Below are 17,593 nucleotides of genomic sequence, written 5' to 3' on the forward strand. Positions count from 1 at the left end.
ACATACACATACAAGCACCCACGCATAAACACGCATGGGCTGCAGTGTGCGCTTACTATGAGAACTTAATTGTTTAATAACTTTTGTTGTGGACGTACGATCTTCATGAAACTTTCAGATTATGATTATAACATGAATATGCATGTAATTGCCAAAGCACAAGTCTCTAGTATTTGAAATACGCGTTTTACAAAAGTGAGGGTGAGGGGGTGAATTTAGAGGTGGGGGTAAATTTTAACAAAAACCGAAACTGTATAAATTGCATATAAGCATACATTCAAAATTTGGAGACTCTAGCAATAAAGGTGTAGAAGATATAATTTTATAACTGGTTTTCGATAAGGTTTTTCATCGATAAAAAAAGATCGGGATGAGTTATCGAATTTTAATGATAAACTCGATATCCGCGCTGTAATTACGAACATTTTACAAAAAAATTGAAGTCTCTAGCTCTTATATCTTCGGAAATCGACGCGTTCAAACATACGGACAGACGGACAGACGGACAGACGGACAGACAGACAGACGGACAGGGCCAAATCAACTCAGCTCGTCACCCTGATCAAGAATATATATACTTTGTGGGGTCTGCCACGCCTCCTTCTGCCTGTTACATACATTTCAACAAAACCATTATACCCTGATTTCCCATTTTCAATGGGTTCAGGGTATAAAAAAGCGACGTAAAACAATTAAAATTAACCTTTTTTTGGACATTTGCACAAAGTAAATGCAAAGCAGTTGGCAGCGTTTGCTTAGACAATGCAAATTAACGTTTTACAATGTTTCAGCTCTAGCAGCAGGCAGCTTTTTGTCAGCTGCAGCAGCCAGCTTTTTGTCAGCCTGAGGCAACTGCACTTCGACTGCATGGAGAGCAAGAGCAAAGCTATTTCCGATAATAATATATCAACAGTTGCTACCGGAAATATAGCATAAAGATACTTTTTTTTTTTAAAGATATGCCACGTGATTATAAAATATTTTATATGGAGATAATAGTAAGCAAATACCGAAACATCAGATCGTGATATAGGTCACGGCTTCTGTGCGCAATCAATTCGTTACACAATTGAAGCGTTTAAGCATGAGTGAAAATTTATTCACTATGATCAATAATCCAGGCGGAGATTGGCACGAAGTGAAAAAGATATAAGCGCCGTAATGGCTCGTATTAAAGCATTTGCGCCGATCAGCCGATCAATTGGCCATGGGCGCAGATTTAACATATTGAACTGAGCTGTATTCAATTTTACAGTCATTTAAATGGTGTATCATTTAATATAAAATGCCATAAATATAGCCATTAAATAAATTTTAACAAAAAATTAATATCTCAATTGTTTTTTGTTATTATTGCAATTGCTTTTCCTATTACTCATACTTGGTCACCTAACTGTTTATGCATGATTGCCTGTAAAAGGCAAAACAAAGTGAGGCCAAGCTTGGGAAGTACATATTAATATTTATATGTACAAATTTATAAATATATTAATATTTGAATATATAATTATACAAATAATATCCCAATTCTTGAATTAAAGTTTTACAAAATATATTTTTATTTAAAGTTATAATAGCTTATGGAGATCTAACCTAGGGACGGATTAAGCCTCAACTAGGCTTTGGGCAATCATAAATTTTTTTTCACGCCTCTTCCCTCCTTTTTCTTTGACTCTCTGGAGCTTTCTGTTTGTAAGAACATGTTTAATGACTCTTATTTTGCAGGGGCCCCAGGCAAGTCTGCCTAGTTGTTAATCCGGCCCATATCTAACCATGCCCATCTCTCCATCGATTTATCTCAGACAGACGTCTGCTTCTACGCCAGCCCACGGCTCGGCCATGCAATGCCCAGCGGGCAGCTTTTGTCAGTCACAGCAATCAGCTTTTGTCTGCCAATCTGAGCTGCACTCCAATTGGAGTCGCTCGCTGGCTGCTGGCGGCTGGTGGCTGGCCAAACAACTTTTCAGCTGGGCTCAGCTGTCGACTGTGGGCCGTGGACTATGGACTGTCGGCTGTCCGCTGTCTGCCCTCGTCTTGGCTTTGCATATGATGACAACGATGACGACTTTGAACGAGTGCAAGTTTGTTTTGATTATGAAGGCCACGCTGAGGCAGCCGGAGCAGTCGGGCAAATCGTGATCGTGGCTGTGGCTGTGGCTGTGGCTGGAGTGCGCTGAGCAGTTCGCTATTAAAAATTGGCGCGTGCCGCCGCAGTTTTTCCTGGCATTCGCCTGCCGTGGCAAATGGAAAATGACTTTGAACTTTATTGTTTAGTCGAGTGCGATTGTCGTTTTGTTATGGCTCAGCCGGTTTTTGGCAGCTTTGAATTGATCGCGTAACTTAATTCATAAATGCCCAGTGAAAGAGATCGCGTGAGAGAGGGAGAGAGAGAGAGAGAGAGAGAGAGAGAGAGAGAAATGGGCGCGAAATTGGAAATAGCAATATCAAATGCTATGCCATTACGGTTTTCCTCGTGGGCCCACTGCAGTGGGAGCGAGCGAGAGGCCTTGAAGAAACGGGCAGGTCAACAAATGAAAGACACTCACTTTGGCTCACCTGCACGACGTCGGCGGCGTCGGCCGCCTTCTACAAACAACAACAGCGACTGCGAAATTGCGCCGCTGAGATTGCAGATTGTGTAATAGGAAAAACATTGGAAGCTGTTGTCCTAGTGGCGCCAAACTGCGGTATAAAAGCGCGAGCCGCATTCAAACTGCAGACACTTCCATTGCAGCCGTGCAGCCAACGAGGTCTGCTGCCAAGTAACCCGAGGACTACTTCCAGTCTAAGCCTAAATCCAAGCCAAATGGCCAACAACATTAAGGTGAGTCCAATGAGCGGAAACAGTGAAGAGCCGAGTGGCCAGAGGCAAGTGGCAAGCAGCAAGCAGCAAGTGGCAAGTGGCAAGTGCAAGTGCTTTTTATTGTGGACAATAATTGTTAATCTCTTGGTGCTTATTAAGAATGCATTAGTCAAAGAGGCGCTCGGGCGTTGTCGCTTTTGCTATTCTCGCGCAATTTTCTAGCACTTTGCATCAAAGGAGTTTTCCTTTTATGCCCTGTGAGCATCGGAAAACGCAATAGGGTATATTGCAACAGACGTTGTGATAGGGGTTTTATTCTTGTGTAGGTGCATGAACTGCATAGCTCTTTCCGTCCGTTTGTCTGTATATTCGTTTGTCCGCTAGAATAAATGGATCGATCTCGAGAACTACATAAGCTAGAGCCTGAAATTTGTAAATATATAATCTTAGACAATCAAAGAATCCTAAGATTATTATTTTCTTCACATAGATCATCCCATTCCATAGTTATCGATAAATATTGATTAGAACCATTGGGGCTCGAGGAAGTCGATTTAAGACTGTAAAATAAACAAATTTTGGAAAACACTTCCCATTATTCCAAAATACATAAATGGCAGAGTCTTGAAATTTGGGACACACTCCCTATTGGATATCATATTCATGCTCTGAAAAGTTCCTCAAGATCGGACTACTAGAATCCAAGTTCAATGAGTCTATTCCTCATAAGCTGAAGCACGAAGAACAACTGGGCCCTATACCCACCCTCATATGTGCTCATACATATTTATAGTATGTATATGCACACATAATTATATATGGCATGCCTATGCACGGTATCTGCTAGTCGGACCCACTCGACTCGAACACTTTTACTTGCTAAAATAATTTTCATGGACTTAAACTAAGCGTCCCTTCCGCAGATGCCGCTCTTTGTGGCCGCTGCAATTGTGTGGATTGCCGTGCCGCCGACCACAGGGACAGCGTCGACGAAAGCTTCATCAATGCCAGCTGGAGCCCAGACAGCGCTTTACGGCAGTTATGGCAGCACAGGCGGTGCCAGGCACTACGATAATCGTTGGCGGCCAGTGGGCGAGAAGGAGGCCGTGTCATCCATGTCGGCCATGCTGCAGCGCTACGGCTTGCGGTACGATGGGGCGGCGGGCGAGCGCCGCAGCTATAGGAGCGATTCGTCTAGTTTGGGCGGACACGGCGGGGGCGGTGGTGGCGGTGTGGGAGCTGTGCTTAATGGGCTCACAAATCTCTCGGGCCTGGGACACATTAGCAACGGCTATGCCTCAGTGGCGCCCACGCACACCGAAGCCTTGGCAGCCGCCTCGTCAAAACAAGAGATACCAATTTATGAGGAGCAGCACGAGGATGCGGCCGTTGCGGCGCTGGCGGCGTCAGCCAGCGATTACGGCGATGCGGAGGCGGGTCGCAGCGGCCAGCACTCGGCGATTTACAATTTTCCAGCTGCTGGTGCTGAGCATGCGGCTGGCTATCTGCCGGCCTTCAGTGGAGCCGAGCATGGGGCGTGGACGCCGTCATCGCCGGCGCACTACCAGCAGCAGGCGGCGCAGGAGGCGGGCGGCGGCCATTACGCCTATGACAAAATGTCGGTGGGGAATTTTCTGAATTCTGGCTACGACGCATTCCAGCAGCACCATGCCGAGGAGCAGCAGCACCAGCAGCAGCAACAGCTGCACCAGCAACAGCTGTTGGAGCACGCATCCTATTTCACACCTCACGAGACCGAGGGCGAGCCGTCAGCCGGATCGGACTCAGCGGGCAGCGGCCCGGCCGACTATGAGCAGCAATCAGAGGGCGATGAGCACGCCGGCAATTTCCTAGCCGACTCCAGTGCTCACGAAGACAGCCACGGCCAGCAGCACCAGCACCACCATCACGTGGATATCATCAACTATGTGCCGGTGAAGCACGTCAAGACGCAGCATGTGCCCGTCGAGAAGCCTGTCAAAATTCCGATCTCCCATGCCGTCATCATACCGATCAAGAAGCCCGTGCCCATCCACATACCCATCACCAAGCAGGTGCAGGTCGCCGTCGAGAAGGAGCTGAAGGTGCCGGTGGAGCGCCTGGTGCCCGTGCCCGTCGAGAAGCACGTGCCCGTGCCCGTAGAGAAGCGTGTGCCCTACACGGTCATCAAGTATCTGCCCATCAAGGTGCCCAAGCCCTTCCCGGTGAAGGTGCCCGTGTTTAAGACGGTGCTGCACAAGGTCAAGAGCTGGTGGTAATACCCGTTTACCGTTACTCCCATTACTCCCTTTACTCTCCCTCACCCCGCTCTCACACCCCTCCACTCCCCACTCACCATTTATAGTTATGTAATAATTACGTTACTCATACGACCCGTGGCGCGAGGCATTTTGCAAACGCTGTCATGCCGTGGCATTTGGAATGTGTTCGTGCTGCGCTTATCGCTGAGTTGAAATTAATTTTGTTAAGCCAAAATCCTGTGTTGTATACCAATTTTGTGACTCATTTAACATTACAACCATTTGCATTCGTCTGAACGCAGAAACAAGTAAAAATGAGCGAAAAAATTAAAAAAAAAAACGCATTAACTCATTTTCATTCGAGGTTTTTTAAGCTGCAATTTAATGCTGCATTTATTATGTATACGTACATTCAGGCAGTCGCACTCTCTGTCTCTCTCTCTCTCACTCTCCCTCTCTCTCTCTCTCTCTCTCTATGTACTGTATATATATTTATTTAAGTTTTATTTACTTAAATGAAATTGTGTTAAATGAAATGAAATTCATGAAGGCGACGTTGCGCTGTTGCTGTTGTTGTTTTGTGAAAACTGGCAAATGCTATTTCCAGACCATTAGATCCGCATCTTGGCTCTGGCAGCGGGACATCCTTATGCCTATGGCGCAATTCAAGTAATTTAAGCTAGCAAAAGCTAACGGCACGCAAACTCTAATTAAATTAAGAGCACACCTTTTGTTTGCCGTTGCTACGGCTTGGAATGCACAGAATTTTCTTCTCCGGTCTTATCTATCTGTCGCTAGTTCTATCTCTCTCTCCCTCTCTCTCACTCTCTATCTCCTTGCTCTTCTTTGCTGCTGCCTTGACCTGCTGTCACTCTGTGCTTTTGCTTAAGCCAAGTGACAGTTGCTTGAACTACTCTAGGTATACACATACATACACACATGCACATATATGTATGCATGTGTATATATAGTTTTATCAACTGCAAGTTCTGTTTGCCTTGGCTTATTTAAAAGGCACATTAACTGTCATTAAATTATTCCTATTTATTCACATTTTATAAGCACACAGGCAGAGACTGTCACACTCACACACACACACTCACACACACACATACATACACACATATATCATTCATCATGCTGCTGTCTTCATCTTCCCACGTTCGTGACAATATAAAACTCAATTGCTTGCATGCACTGCGCGTCTTTTGCCGCCATTTTGTACACTCGCACGCACACTTAGGCATTTGCATGGCTTGTTCTGCGTACTCGCTTTGTTGCAATTTCTATATATAAGTGTGTATGTGTGTCTGTGTATGTGGTCTGTGTGGTCGTCGTTTGCCTTTGCCAGCCGCTTGTCAGTCATGTGCCTGCCTGCCTGGCTGTCTGTCTCTCTGTCTCTCAGTCTGTCTTGCTTACTCTCCCACACTCCCGCTCCTCTTCGCTCTCTGCTTGCTTGCTCTATTTACTGTATTTTTGATGTCTAAATTGCATTTTATTATGTCGCCAGCAACAACAAAAGCAAGCACAGCAAAATACAAAGAAGAAAAAAAAGAGACATGCTCCCTCTCTCGCTCACACCATATGCTAGGCATGTATGCAAACACTGCTGTCCCGCTCACACCATATGCTGGCCATGCAGGCAGTGCAAAACCCACCCCCATTTCCCATATCATTGTCGCTTCCTCGCATGTCGCTGTCGGCGCTGCTGCTCTGCCGCTGCCGTCGTCGCCACTGCTGCTGTTGCTGCTGCCAATGTCGCTCTTGTTGTTGCGGTTGTAAATTTTATTTATCATTTAGCATTTTTTACGCTCTTTATGCTGGGCGGCTTCAGCCAGCGCGACACACTTTAACTGACTTTTGAAGCACTTTATTTTGCATACAAAGTATATGCCCTGCCCTCGCTCTCCCCCCTCTCTCACTCACTCTCTCTCGGTCTGCTGTCTACACTTAATATCTGGCTGATAACTCTTGGCCGCGCGCTTCCGCCTTGCTCCACTGTGAATAGAAATGACTCCACCTTAATGCATTCGCACAGCGGCATATTGAAGTCGCCTCATCAAATATTAAATATTAAGATTTATATTTCAATTATTTTAAAGCGGAATTCATGGCTCCGCCACGCCATAGTTCACAGTCCCCCTTATAATGTCGTTAGTTGCAGCTGATGAGCAAACACCGTCTAATGATACTTAATTCTTCCTGCCTTGCCTCATTTGCAGTTAAGGCTGCACGCTCGTTCAGGTAAGTGAAATGGGTATATTGGTTTGCTATAGTGTTAGTGCTTCTTTAATGAGATTTTGTGGCTGAAAGTTTAAATTTGATATACACCTGCGTATATACTCTTGTGGCTCCTCCTTACCTAAAATGTTGCCTTATATACTCTTGCTTGTGTTTATCACAAAATATCGATACTGGAATGAATGGTTATATATTTATAATGCATACATCTTTCAAGTCTAGAATACCACATTTAGCTAACCCTTTCACTAACCTGTGTTGTATAGATTTTTCTCTGCACTCGTTAGGAACCGATAAATATCGATATGTAAATGCATTCATTCTTTACCTTCAACGAGTATTGTGCAGTTGGCTTCACAGCAATTCCAGAAAACTATAGAGCTTTCCAATCACCGAGCTGTTTCAATGAATATCGATAATTGAATACAATTATGCAGCTGCATATGCCCGTTTGCCACTTTCCCTCTCCGCCTGCTCTCTATTCCAATATGAATTGATGTTAACATATTTATGGACAGTCGCAAAATCTAGCTGGCCTCGCAGCATAGATAGATAATCTAATAGGCCTCAGGTGCAATTTGTTAACTAAAACAGATTAGAAATAAACTCTATTTATTTGCTGTGCGTGACAGAGCGAGAGAGAGAGAGAGAGAGCGTGCTCCATTGCGATCCATGCTACAGGCAAATGCATTTCGGGTTTTGCTAACCTTGTTTACTTTGAAAATTAAACCAGAAACTTTATAATAATAATAATAAGTTGATATCCATAAACACATTAATACTTTTCTATGAGCCACAAAATTTTAATTCGTTTTTGCACCAACACAAAGAAGAGCGACAACAAGAGCGAGAGAGGCAGAGGGAGAGAGAGAGAGAGGATGAGATATGAAAATAAAATTTATTTCAATTCAAAGTTGACCGAACACAACGAAAATTCCCACATTCTAAATACAATTATAAAGCACATTCAGTGGGAAACAAAACAGTTGCTTTTAATAATGTCTGCCCGTATGTGCATATGAGTCTGTGTGTGTTTGTGTGTGTATGAGTTCTATATGCAGCCACTATGTTTTGTACTTTTATTAAAAAACTTTTGCGTAATGAAAGTTGTACGCCTGCTTTCCAAATTCTAGACACTGGGCGAGTTATTTTATCGTATGTGGAAATATTTTAAGCGCAACTTTTCAGAATTTGATTTTTTCGCATAATGAAAATGAGTGAAGCACGCACAGCACTCTAATGAAACACACACATCTAGATACACCCACGCACACACACTTGCACCCACATGTCCGCTTATTCAAGCACGCATTCAGTTTTTGTTAATATTCCACTCTTGAATTCATACGAAATTGGTGTTTATTCAATTTAATTTGCATTTTATTGATTGGGGAACGCATACGGCTATTAGACCCTACTCTGCGCCTAGCCAAGTGTGTGGCTGTACATTGAACCCACTCGCAATAGGCTCTAGTTGCAGCTGGCACGCTTTGCAGATATCCTGCAGGATAAGTAGATCCAGCTCATGAGCATAGATGTATGACTGTATTGAAATTTACAGACCGTGCATATAAGAGAGAAATGTGTGTGGATTCCAAAGCTGAAGCCTTTAATATTTCAATTAAGCTATATCTATCTATTTTATGGAATTAGTTTATAGATATCTAAGAAAGGAAATATTTATGATCTTGGTATATACTACTCGACTTTATATTCAACTTGGCAGTTATTAATATTACAGTTTTTGAAATATGCGAAAAAAAAAAAAAATTGAAAATAGCCATATTTATCATTATGATGGAAATGGGTTGAGATATTAAAGAAAAATTAATTAGCATGTGGTACACAAGTTTGGGTAATTCGAGATCAAACTCTGTAGCTTTTGTAGTTTACGAGTTCACTGAGTTTACTACATGGCTAGACGGCAAGGTGCACATTTTAACTTGTCTCTACGAGGCATGTATATACTATATATGTAGTCTATGCTTTACAGTCCTCACCCACTCCCTCTGCCTGTTCCATACACTCCGCCACAATCATTATACCCTCTTCACACATTTTGCAATGGGCACGACTCAATGGGATATACCATCTCAAGCTGCTTACGTCTTGATGTGCCCACAATTTGGGGCCGTCTCTTGTGCGGTTGATCGCTGCATCGCTTTTCGCGATGTGATAGGATTTCTTTTTGGGGTTTTGGGGCTTTCGGCTATCTTAACTGCGGCACACATGTACAGGCACGTGCTGAAGCAACCTCAAGCAACCTCAAACAGCCTCGTGTCGACGTGCAGACAGACCCACCCCAGCCCCACTCAGAGCAGGGATAGGAGTTACTTATTTAAGTGAAGTACATATGTGCGGATTATATCAGCCGTTGGATAAAATGATTTATGTATTGCCCGCATACCTGACTAACTCTAAAGCCCATTGCCGAATACAAATGGCCTAAATAAGTTACCAATTACCAGCTGGCTGCCGCGTAAATTTTCATTTGTGTGCGCAATAGAAAAACGAATATAAATGTCTCTGAATCGACTTAGAAAATGGTAAATGGCTGAGACTTTTCATGGTACTTCTGCGAATGGCTAAATGGGGTGTATTGCTTTTTGGGGGAATGTAATGGTAACGGTAATGGGCTGGAGGAGGAGGCGCGGTAGAATACGGAAGTGTAAATATACATATACTTCTATATATAAATATTAAATAGTCTAAGGCAATCATACTTCATGCATTGTTAAATCTACATAATCATTCATATATTCATCTATAGAAATAATAGACGGGATAATTTAGTTAACTGTTCCCGTATCTAGGGTCATGCATTGACATGTTTTTCTCTAATGTAGCCAACTCTATAATATAGCCAACTTGATGGCGCTTTGCCAATGCTATAAAGAAGTTTACTGTAGGGCTTCTTTGGCACATGCGGCGTATGCGCGATAAATTAACCAAACATTGGGTTGGCTATAATTTGAGTATGTTTGACAAGGATCTGAATAAAAAGCCCGAGTGATGTACTCAACCTACATTAAAATCAGTATGAAATACCAGATATTTTAGAGAGAAATGTTTGATATAATGAAGGTCATTGCCCTTATCAGTTGCAAAATCCAAGGCATGAGTAGGGCGATATCTTGACATAGGCTAGTCATATAAAATTCATATTATATAGACTAGTCTCATATTATATAGACTAGTCTCATATTATATAGACTAGTCGAGCTGTCAAGATCAAGTCATTGAAACTAACGGCTATGGATGAGTGAACTTAAGTTGATCACATAAGCCCCATATAGGCATATACATATGTGTAAAGGCCATTTACGCCCATTTTAAAGCAGCATGGCTAGCCAAAAAGAGAAATGGCAAATTAAAGTAATTTTAATTTCGTGGCAATAATCAGTCAAATTGACACACAAACAATTGTGTGGTTTGTGAACTTCCGCTGTGTATGGAGTTCCATATGAAGTAATCCAATACATATATATATATGTAAATGTGTATAACATATATGTGGATGTTTGTGACAGGGCGCATACATAAATTCATAATTGCAGCAGCCGCAAAACCACTTCGTTAAGAATACTGCGGCTAGTTTGACAGCTGGACCGAGCCCAGCGAGCGAGCGTAAATGCGAAAGCCGCAAATCGCAATGAACATGCACACGCGGTCAAATTGACAAGCCCACCTCGCTCCTGATGAGGCTGGTTCAGTTGATGTCCACTGGATGCCGAATTCCGAATGGGAGAGCTGGCAAGCGCGTGAATCTACTTATGCAACGCGCATGCATATACATGTGTGTATGTATGTATGTGTAAAGTAGTGCTTGCTCTGTTTACAATTCATTTATCACGCATACGCCCCATGTGCCCGAGTAGCCAAAGGAAAAAGAGCAACTTCTTTATTTCATTGGCCAAGTGCCATAAAGTTGGCTCTATAAAAGAGGAGCGTGGCTGACACTATAGGAATTATTTACTAGAGTCTTCTGTCTGAAATGTGAAATGAGAAATTCAGATTACTTATAGATTTTACAATATAGGAAGTCTAGATACAAGCTATGTATATATTAAATCGTCTATCTGCCTATCCATCTATCTAGCTGTTGAAAAGTTCTTCATCTTACAATCAGCCTACACTGAGAAATAGAAGTGTATGATAGCATTTCTTCTCCATCAGACCACATACTTTGAAGACAGCCCTCGCAGCTTTAGCCAAGATATCGGAAGCTTGATGTCTTCGAACAGGGCGCAGCAGGCCTCCTGGCCGAGCCATCAAAATGACATTATAATGTGGCAAATGACTTGGCGTATACCAGCAGGAGCAGCAGCACCAGCAGCACCAGCAGCACCAGCAGGAGCAATGCGAGCAGCGGTCGGCTAAACATAAACATTAAAAATTAATCAGCACTTCCAACTCAAAACTTTTGATAATTTCTGCGAACAAGAAAGCAACAACCTGAAAGGGTTAAATGGCCAAAGTCCCCCCCAAAAGTTTGGGGCGACAAAAGGAAATGTCTTCTTTTTTTTGAGAGAGAGAGAAAAATGACAGTCAGACTAGAGAGAGAGCGGGAGAGAGAGAGGGGGAAGATAAGGAGAGCAATGGCTGACTCTCTGCTAGAGCATAGCTTCGAAAACTTTTAACCCATGTGGAGGGACCCTTTTAGGGTTTTTTGGTTTTTCAAATTTATGAAGGACATAAAACGTTGACTCAGGTGGTTGTAATTTTTTGTTTTGGCCGTTAACAGGGAGCGGCTTTACTTAGTGTTTAACGCTCGTTGCTGGGTTTAATTGGTGCGCTTGTGGCGCAACAACTTTTCACACTTTATGCCGTCGGTGGCGTATGAGTGATATTTCATGTTTGAGCGTTTTACGCGTCGCTCGCCCAGCATAGACCTCGGCCAGCACACGCTTAAAGTGCAGCTATTATTATATCTAGTGCTTATCATAAACTACTATTTACACACTCCTTGCTCCCACAGTCCATGAGCAGAAGCACGAAAAGCACGAGCATCAAAGGATTTATGTCAACTAATAAAATCGGGCGCCTTTGCTGTAGCTGGACAGACAGAGGGGAGCTGCGAGGGATGGGGGAGAACATTTTGAAAGCTTTTTAGTTGCGCTTCAAACTTTGAGCATAAGCAAACAAACAGTCGAGCGTGTAATTGCAATTAAAGGTTGCAATTAAGATGCTTAAACACAAAGAACAGGTGCAACAGGCAAGGGTGCTGTGGGTGGGGGATGATCGACTAAGACACACCCTGTAATTGCAGTTAAGGAGCATAATTAGGGAATGGAGCCACAACAACTAGGGGTTAATGACTGCCGAGGGGAATGACTGACTAGTAAATACCCTGCAATTGCAATGCATCGCAAAATACGGGTGCAACGCGTAAGGGCGACTAGGATATACCCAGCAATTGCAATTGCAGTTAAGAGGCATTATTAGAGAATGCAGCTACAAGCAGCAGGGGTGAATGACTGACTAGTAAATACCCTGCAATTGCAATGAATCGCAAAATACAGTTGCTACGACTAAAGGTTATATAATATGGGACAATGTTGACTAGGAAATATCCTGAAGTTTTTGACTTCATATAAATTTGTATACGAAATTCTTGCATAGATGAAGCTAAAGAGAGTCTAAGGGCAAGTTAAAATATATGCTCAAAATGTAGGAATTGAATATCGATTAAATTCGGTTTTATAGCAAGCTTCAAATTAATCGATAACTTATTCATCAGCACTGCTGAAGAGACTCCCTAGGAACAGAAATGCCCTGAACAGAGCTGCAGCGGCCTTCATTTAGTCATCTCCTCTTCACCCACTCATATGTTCCGCTGCCTATAACAAGCATTTCAAGATAACCAATGTACCCTACTGGACCATTTTCACTATGTACGCCTAGGGTATCAAATATCAATAGCTCACTTTCTATAGCTTTCAATTAATGCCGACTTTAGGTATGTAGTCTGTCATTTCACTTAGGCCTGGCAAGCAAGTTGGAGTTCATTTTGAAATACTTCATCACACATTAGCACAGATCTCGGGCTGATGTCAGCTGATTGACAAACACAGCAGTGGCCTGCAATGACCCACAGGATGTGGGGAAACAGCGTCAGCAAGAGCAGTCAGACAGAGGGACAGACCGACAGACAATGAAGCACTCATATTTCAAACTTTTGTCATTGTTCGAGGTGGCCAAGCAGAGGTAAGCGAGCGTAATGAGCGACAACGGCAAAAACAGAAAGAAAACTCAAACAGAGTCTCAACTGCAGCAATGCCAAACCGACAATTAAAAGAAAAGCAACTGCTGCCAAGCGAGCAACAACTGCAGACCTGTTGACATCTCTCTGACAGCTTATTATTTATCTACATGCATGCTGAAATAAATGAACTTCTAGTAATGTGAGCTATGCGAAAGGTGTATTGCACAATGAGAGCGTGAGTGAGGGAGAGAGAGAGAGAGAGGGAATAGAAACTGCCAGCCAGAGCAGAGCTACTTGCTTCACTCGAACTATAAACACTATTAAAGCATTTTCAACTCACTTTTGGCTAAATTTCTCTCTTATGCCCATACTCAAGCTAAGTTTGCGCACTGCTATCCGATTCTTTAGACCTCGGCATCCTCTTCCCCCTTCGAGTTTCTGCTAGGCCTATTCAATGTGTGGGCTTATCAGGCCGTGCATAATTTGAGTATCCTTTCATCGTAACAGCCACTCAGCTTTCCTCTCTCTCCCACTCTATCTCTCTCTCTCTCTTTCAGTGTAGGCGTACGCCCTGTTTACTCGGAAGCCATCGTTGGGGCTACAAATTAACAGAATTGAGAGCTCGCCTCAACATTCAATTTGCTTAAATTTTCCGACTAAAGTTTTAAAAGTCGCTTAGTGAATTTATGGTTACTAAAATATAAAGGGGGCGGGCCTAGCTGCCTCCCGTTTTCCTAGGAATACGGCTGCCCAATAGATACTTCAGGCTCGATTTGACATTTTTAGTGGGAACACTCTAAGGACTCTCTCAGGAGTCCATTGATTAGAGCATTAAAGCGAATCAATCTTAAGTCTCAAGTGGGCCAATCCCATTTGCCCACCTCTCCTCTACTCATATGAAGTTCTTCTCACTTTAAAGTCGTAAGTTCAGTTTGTATTATTTTTAAATGCCTAACATAGCTTTAAAAATAAATAAATAGATACAAAGTAATCTCTCATGCTCAAATATGCTGCAATGGCAGTTGGCGCAGGAGGCGTGGCAGCGTTGGCATTGGACTTCCGAGTCAATTAGTGTTAATTTCATTAGTTGGCAATAACTCGCAGCGAATTTCATCAGGCACCGCCTCAAGCGCTCGCTGACTCAAGACTTTTCGGCTAATTTCTGTTGCTGTTACGCTAACGCGCTCAGCTCGACTTGAACATTTGTTGCCGTTGCTCACTGCTGTTGCTGTTGTTGTTGGTGTTGGTGTTGCTGCTGCTGCTGTTGAAGTTACATTTGGCAATTAGCAGCTGCATTCTGCAAGCATTTGGACCCTTTTGCATTGCATTGGCCCTATGCCCCGTTGCTCCGCTGCCCCTCTGCCCCGCTGCCCCGTTACCCCCTTGCCAGCTGTGGCGCACTTCAATACATATTTATTAGCCGCATTTGTTGGATCTTAGCTCAATTAAAAAGTTTTCCTTGGCTACTTTTCTTCATTTTGCAGCTTGCCCTCTGACTCTGACTCCGACTTGAACTCCGGCTGCGATTTCAGCTGCAACTCTGACTGTGACTCCGTCTCGGAATGTCTTGTTTTGGCTACGCTCAGCCAAGTTTGTGAGTTGCTTTTGCAGTTTTACACTTCTCTGTGGCTCTAATTGCAATTATTCAGCTCCACACGCCCACGGGCTAAAAGCCTCTGTCTTGGCAACAACCAGCAGACCGAGAGGACAACCCAAAGCCACACGAAGCCAGTGAGCAGTGCTAGAGTCGACCGACAGTCTCGACTAGCCAGATACCCTTGAATCTCTAGTGAATGGACATAAAATAATAGGAGCGATCTATTAATTGAAATGAATTCGCTTTGCATCTGCTTTGAGTTTGTTTATCAATACTGAAAACACTGTTATTGTTCGAATGTTAATCTTATGTTATTGGTATGAACATTACCGCAATGTAGTTGTTAAACTATGTCTACTACTTCTTTGGGTCTACAGTCTCCGCAGTTGGTTTTATGTTTGTTTTGGGCAATATCCGGGTCAGGGTATCTTTTAGTCGGCCAGCCCGACTGGAGTTATCTTAGTTGTTAGTTTTTGTCTATATCAAATATATTATCAAAGATCAAACGAACATATTAAGTATACATCTATAAGAGAGGAGCTCTGGTAAACATCATAATTTTCGCTGGACTTATCCCAGCAGATGGTTGGGCGACTGCCAGCCAGCAAGTGGGGTCAGGGGCTGGGCGGCGATGGTGTATTGGGGGCGCTGCTTGTGGACCACGGTGCGTATGACGGGCACCTTGACCGGGTACGGGTAGAAGACGGGCGTGGCGATGGGCTTCTCCACCCGGTAGGGCACTTGGCGCTCGACGACGTACGGAACGGGTCGCTCGACCGGCACGGGCCGCACCTTCTCGACGGGTATTTTCACCTCCTGCAGCTGGGGCACGGCCACGGCCTTGGTGACGGGTATGCGGATGGGAATCGGCTTCGGAATGGCTGTGATCACGGGCCGAGGTATGCGCAGCTGCAGCGGCTGCTTGTAGGGCACGTGGATCTGCTGGTAGTGCGTGATGGGCACGTGCTTCGTGACCTCGATGTGCTTGGAGAGCGGCAGCCCGGCGATGGCTCTGCTGCTCGAGGGCGTGTGATGCACCGTCGTTGTGATGGGAGGCAGCGCGTTGGGGTGGGGCATGTCGACAATGTGTTGCTCCGCCTGAGAGTAGAGCAGCTGCTGATCCTCGTGGTGCAGCTGTGAGGATGAGGGTGTGGCTGAGGGCGAGGGCTCCTCCTGCTGCAGCTGCTTCCGCTTCATGGGCAACTGCCTGTTGGCATAAGCTAAGGCGTTGGCGTTGGTGATTTGCTGATGTTGCTGCTGCTGCTGCTGCTGTTGTCGCTGCTGCTCCCTGCTGGAGGCGGGATGGCGATAATTGGAAAATTGCTCAATATGATAATCGTTGTTGGGCTGCGATGCCCGCGGCTGATACGCATAGCTCTGATAGTAGATGTCAGGCTGGAGCTGCTGCTGCTGCTGCTGCTGGTGTTGCTCTTCATTGGCAGTCAACTCATAATTTGCCGCATTAATGACAAAATCGATTTTGCCCCGATCCGAGTATCCCGACTGCATTCCATTGTTGTTGTTGTTGTTGTTGCTGTAGCTGTAGCTGTGTGGCACAAAGCCATGGGCGATGCCAGCCAGACCACTGATGGCTTTTCGTTCATAATTTGCATATGGTGTTGGTGCCAAGTCACCTTGGCCATCGCCATCGCCAAAGCCCGCTGCACTGGCTGCCCCGTAATAATGTCGTGCACTCGTCCCATATCCAGCTAATCCTGGCGGCGCCTCAGCGCCCGCCTCGTGGTAATTGCTTTGGCCGTGCTGCTGGCGCAGGGGCGTGCCCAGCGGCAGCTCACTCATTGGCAGCTCCATTATCGCCGTCGTCGCGCTCATTGTTATGGATAGCAATAGCAGCAGAGGCAGCAGCTGGGCCGCAGGCCGGCGTAGCTCATGGATCATTAATGGAGTGTTTGCGTTGCTTAGCTTCATGACTCTTCCCCAGCTGGCCCAAGCAGTCGAAGACGTTGCAGACGTTGCTGATAGTCGCCGTCAAGTGTGGCATTGACTGCAGGCAGCGAGGCTTATATAGCCAGCCCTACGCATGGGTAATACGATATGTGTACGATAGAGTTGCGTTAGGTCTGGTCATTGCACTCAAAGTCAAGTTCATTGTCTGTCTCCCTCTGCCTCGCTCTCTCAGTATATCTTTCTATCTCTTTCTATCTGTGATTAATTACATTCACTTTCACTCTTAAGCCAACGTCCTTGCCCCTGTCTAGAGCTTAATCGATCCGCCGACAACTGCATCGAATTTCACGCTTGTGGTTGGGCTGCCCGCTGTCAATGGCTCGCCCGCCGGCATTTGTGGTTAGGTTTTCAATCTGTGTCTAGGCACTCACACACACACACTCGCACACATGTGAAGCTGTCAGCCTTTTGCGAGCTGCAGCTGCAACTGCACTTCTTCATATGGTCACGTGACACCAAAGACTTCCGCAACTTTCCGTTTCGGATTTAGCTGTTTCAGATTTCTTGCATAATTCGCAGTCAGCCCGAGAAGAGCTCTG

General features: G+C 44.6%; 2 protein-coding genes across 2 annotated transcripts; one reads left to right on the forward strand and one right to left on the reverse strand.

Moving 5' to 3' along the window:
* The first annotated feature begins 2,560 nt into the window (after positions 1 to 2,560).
* LOC108621667 (uncharacterized) lies at positions 2,561 to 5,476 on the forward strand. Its single transcript, XM_018019118.2, has 2 exons — positions 2,561 to 2,824; positions 3,727 to 5,476. The coding sequence occupies exons 1-2, from the start codon at positions 2,807 to 2,809 to the stop codon at positions 5,059 to 5,061; spliced, it is 1,353 nt and encodes a 450-aa protein (XP_017874607.2). The 5' UTR covers positions 2,561 to 2,806; the 3' UTR covers positions 5,062 to 5,476.
* Positions 5,477 to 15,123: 9,647 nt separating this feature from the next.
* Positions 15,124 to 17,102, reverse strand: LOC108621662 (uncharacterized). The gene has a single exon (XM_018019103.2). It carries the CDS (start codon positions 17,013 to 17,015, stop codon positions 15,657 to 15,659), a length of 1,359 nt encoding a protein of 452 aa, XP_017874592.2. The 5' UTR covers positions 17,016 to 17,102; the 3' UTR covers positions 15,124 to 15,656.
* Positions 17,103 to 17,593: the final 491 nt, after the last annotated feature.

Source organism: Drosophila arizonae, chromosome 2, assembly GCF_054131065.1.
Source record: "Drosophila arizonae isolate 15081-1271.41 chromosome 2, UAZ_ARI_1.0, whole genome shotgun sequence".
NCBI classification, from domain to species: Eukaryota; Metazoa; Arthropoda; class Insecta; order Diptera; family Drosophilidae; genus Drosophila; species Drosophila arizonae.

What these genes read in the sequence shown, in the direction of transcription:
- LOC108621662 (XM_018019103.2), bottom strand. Translation starts at nt 17,015, where the DNA reads ATGAAGCTAAGCAACGCAAACACTCCATTAATGATCCATGAGCTACGC.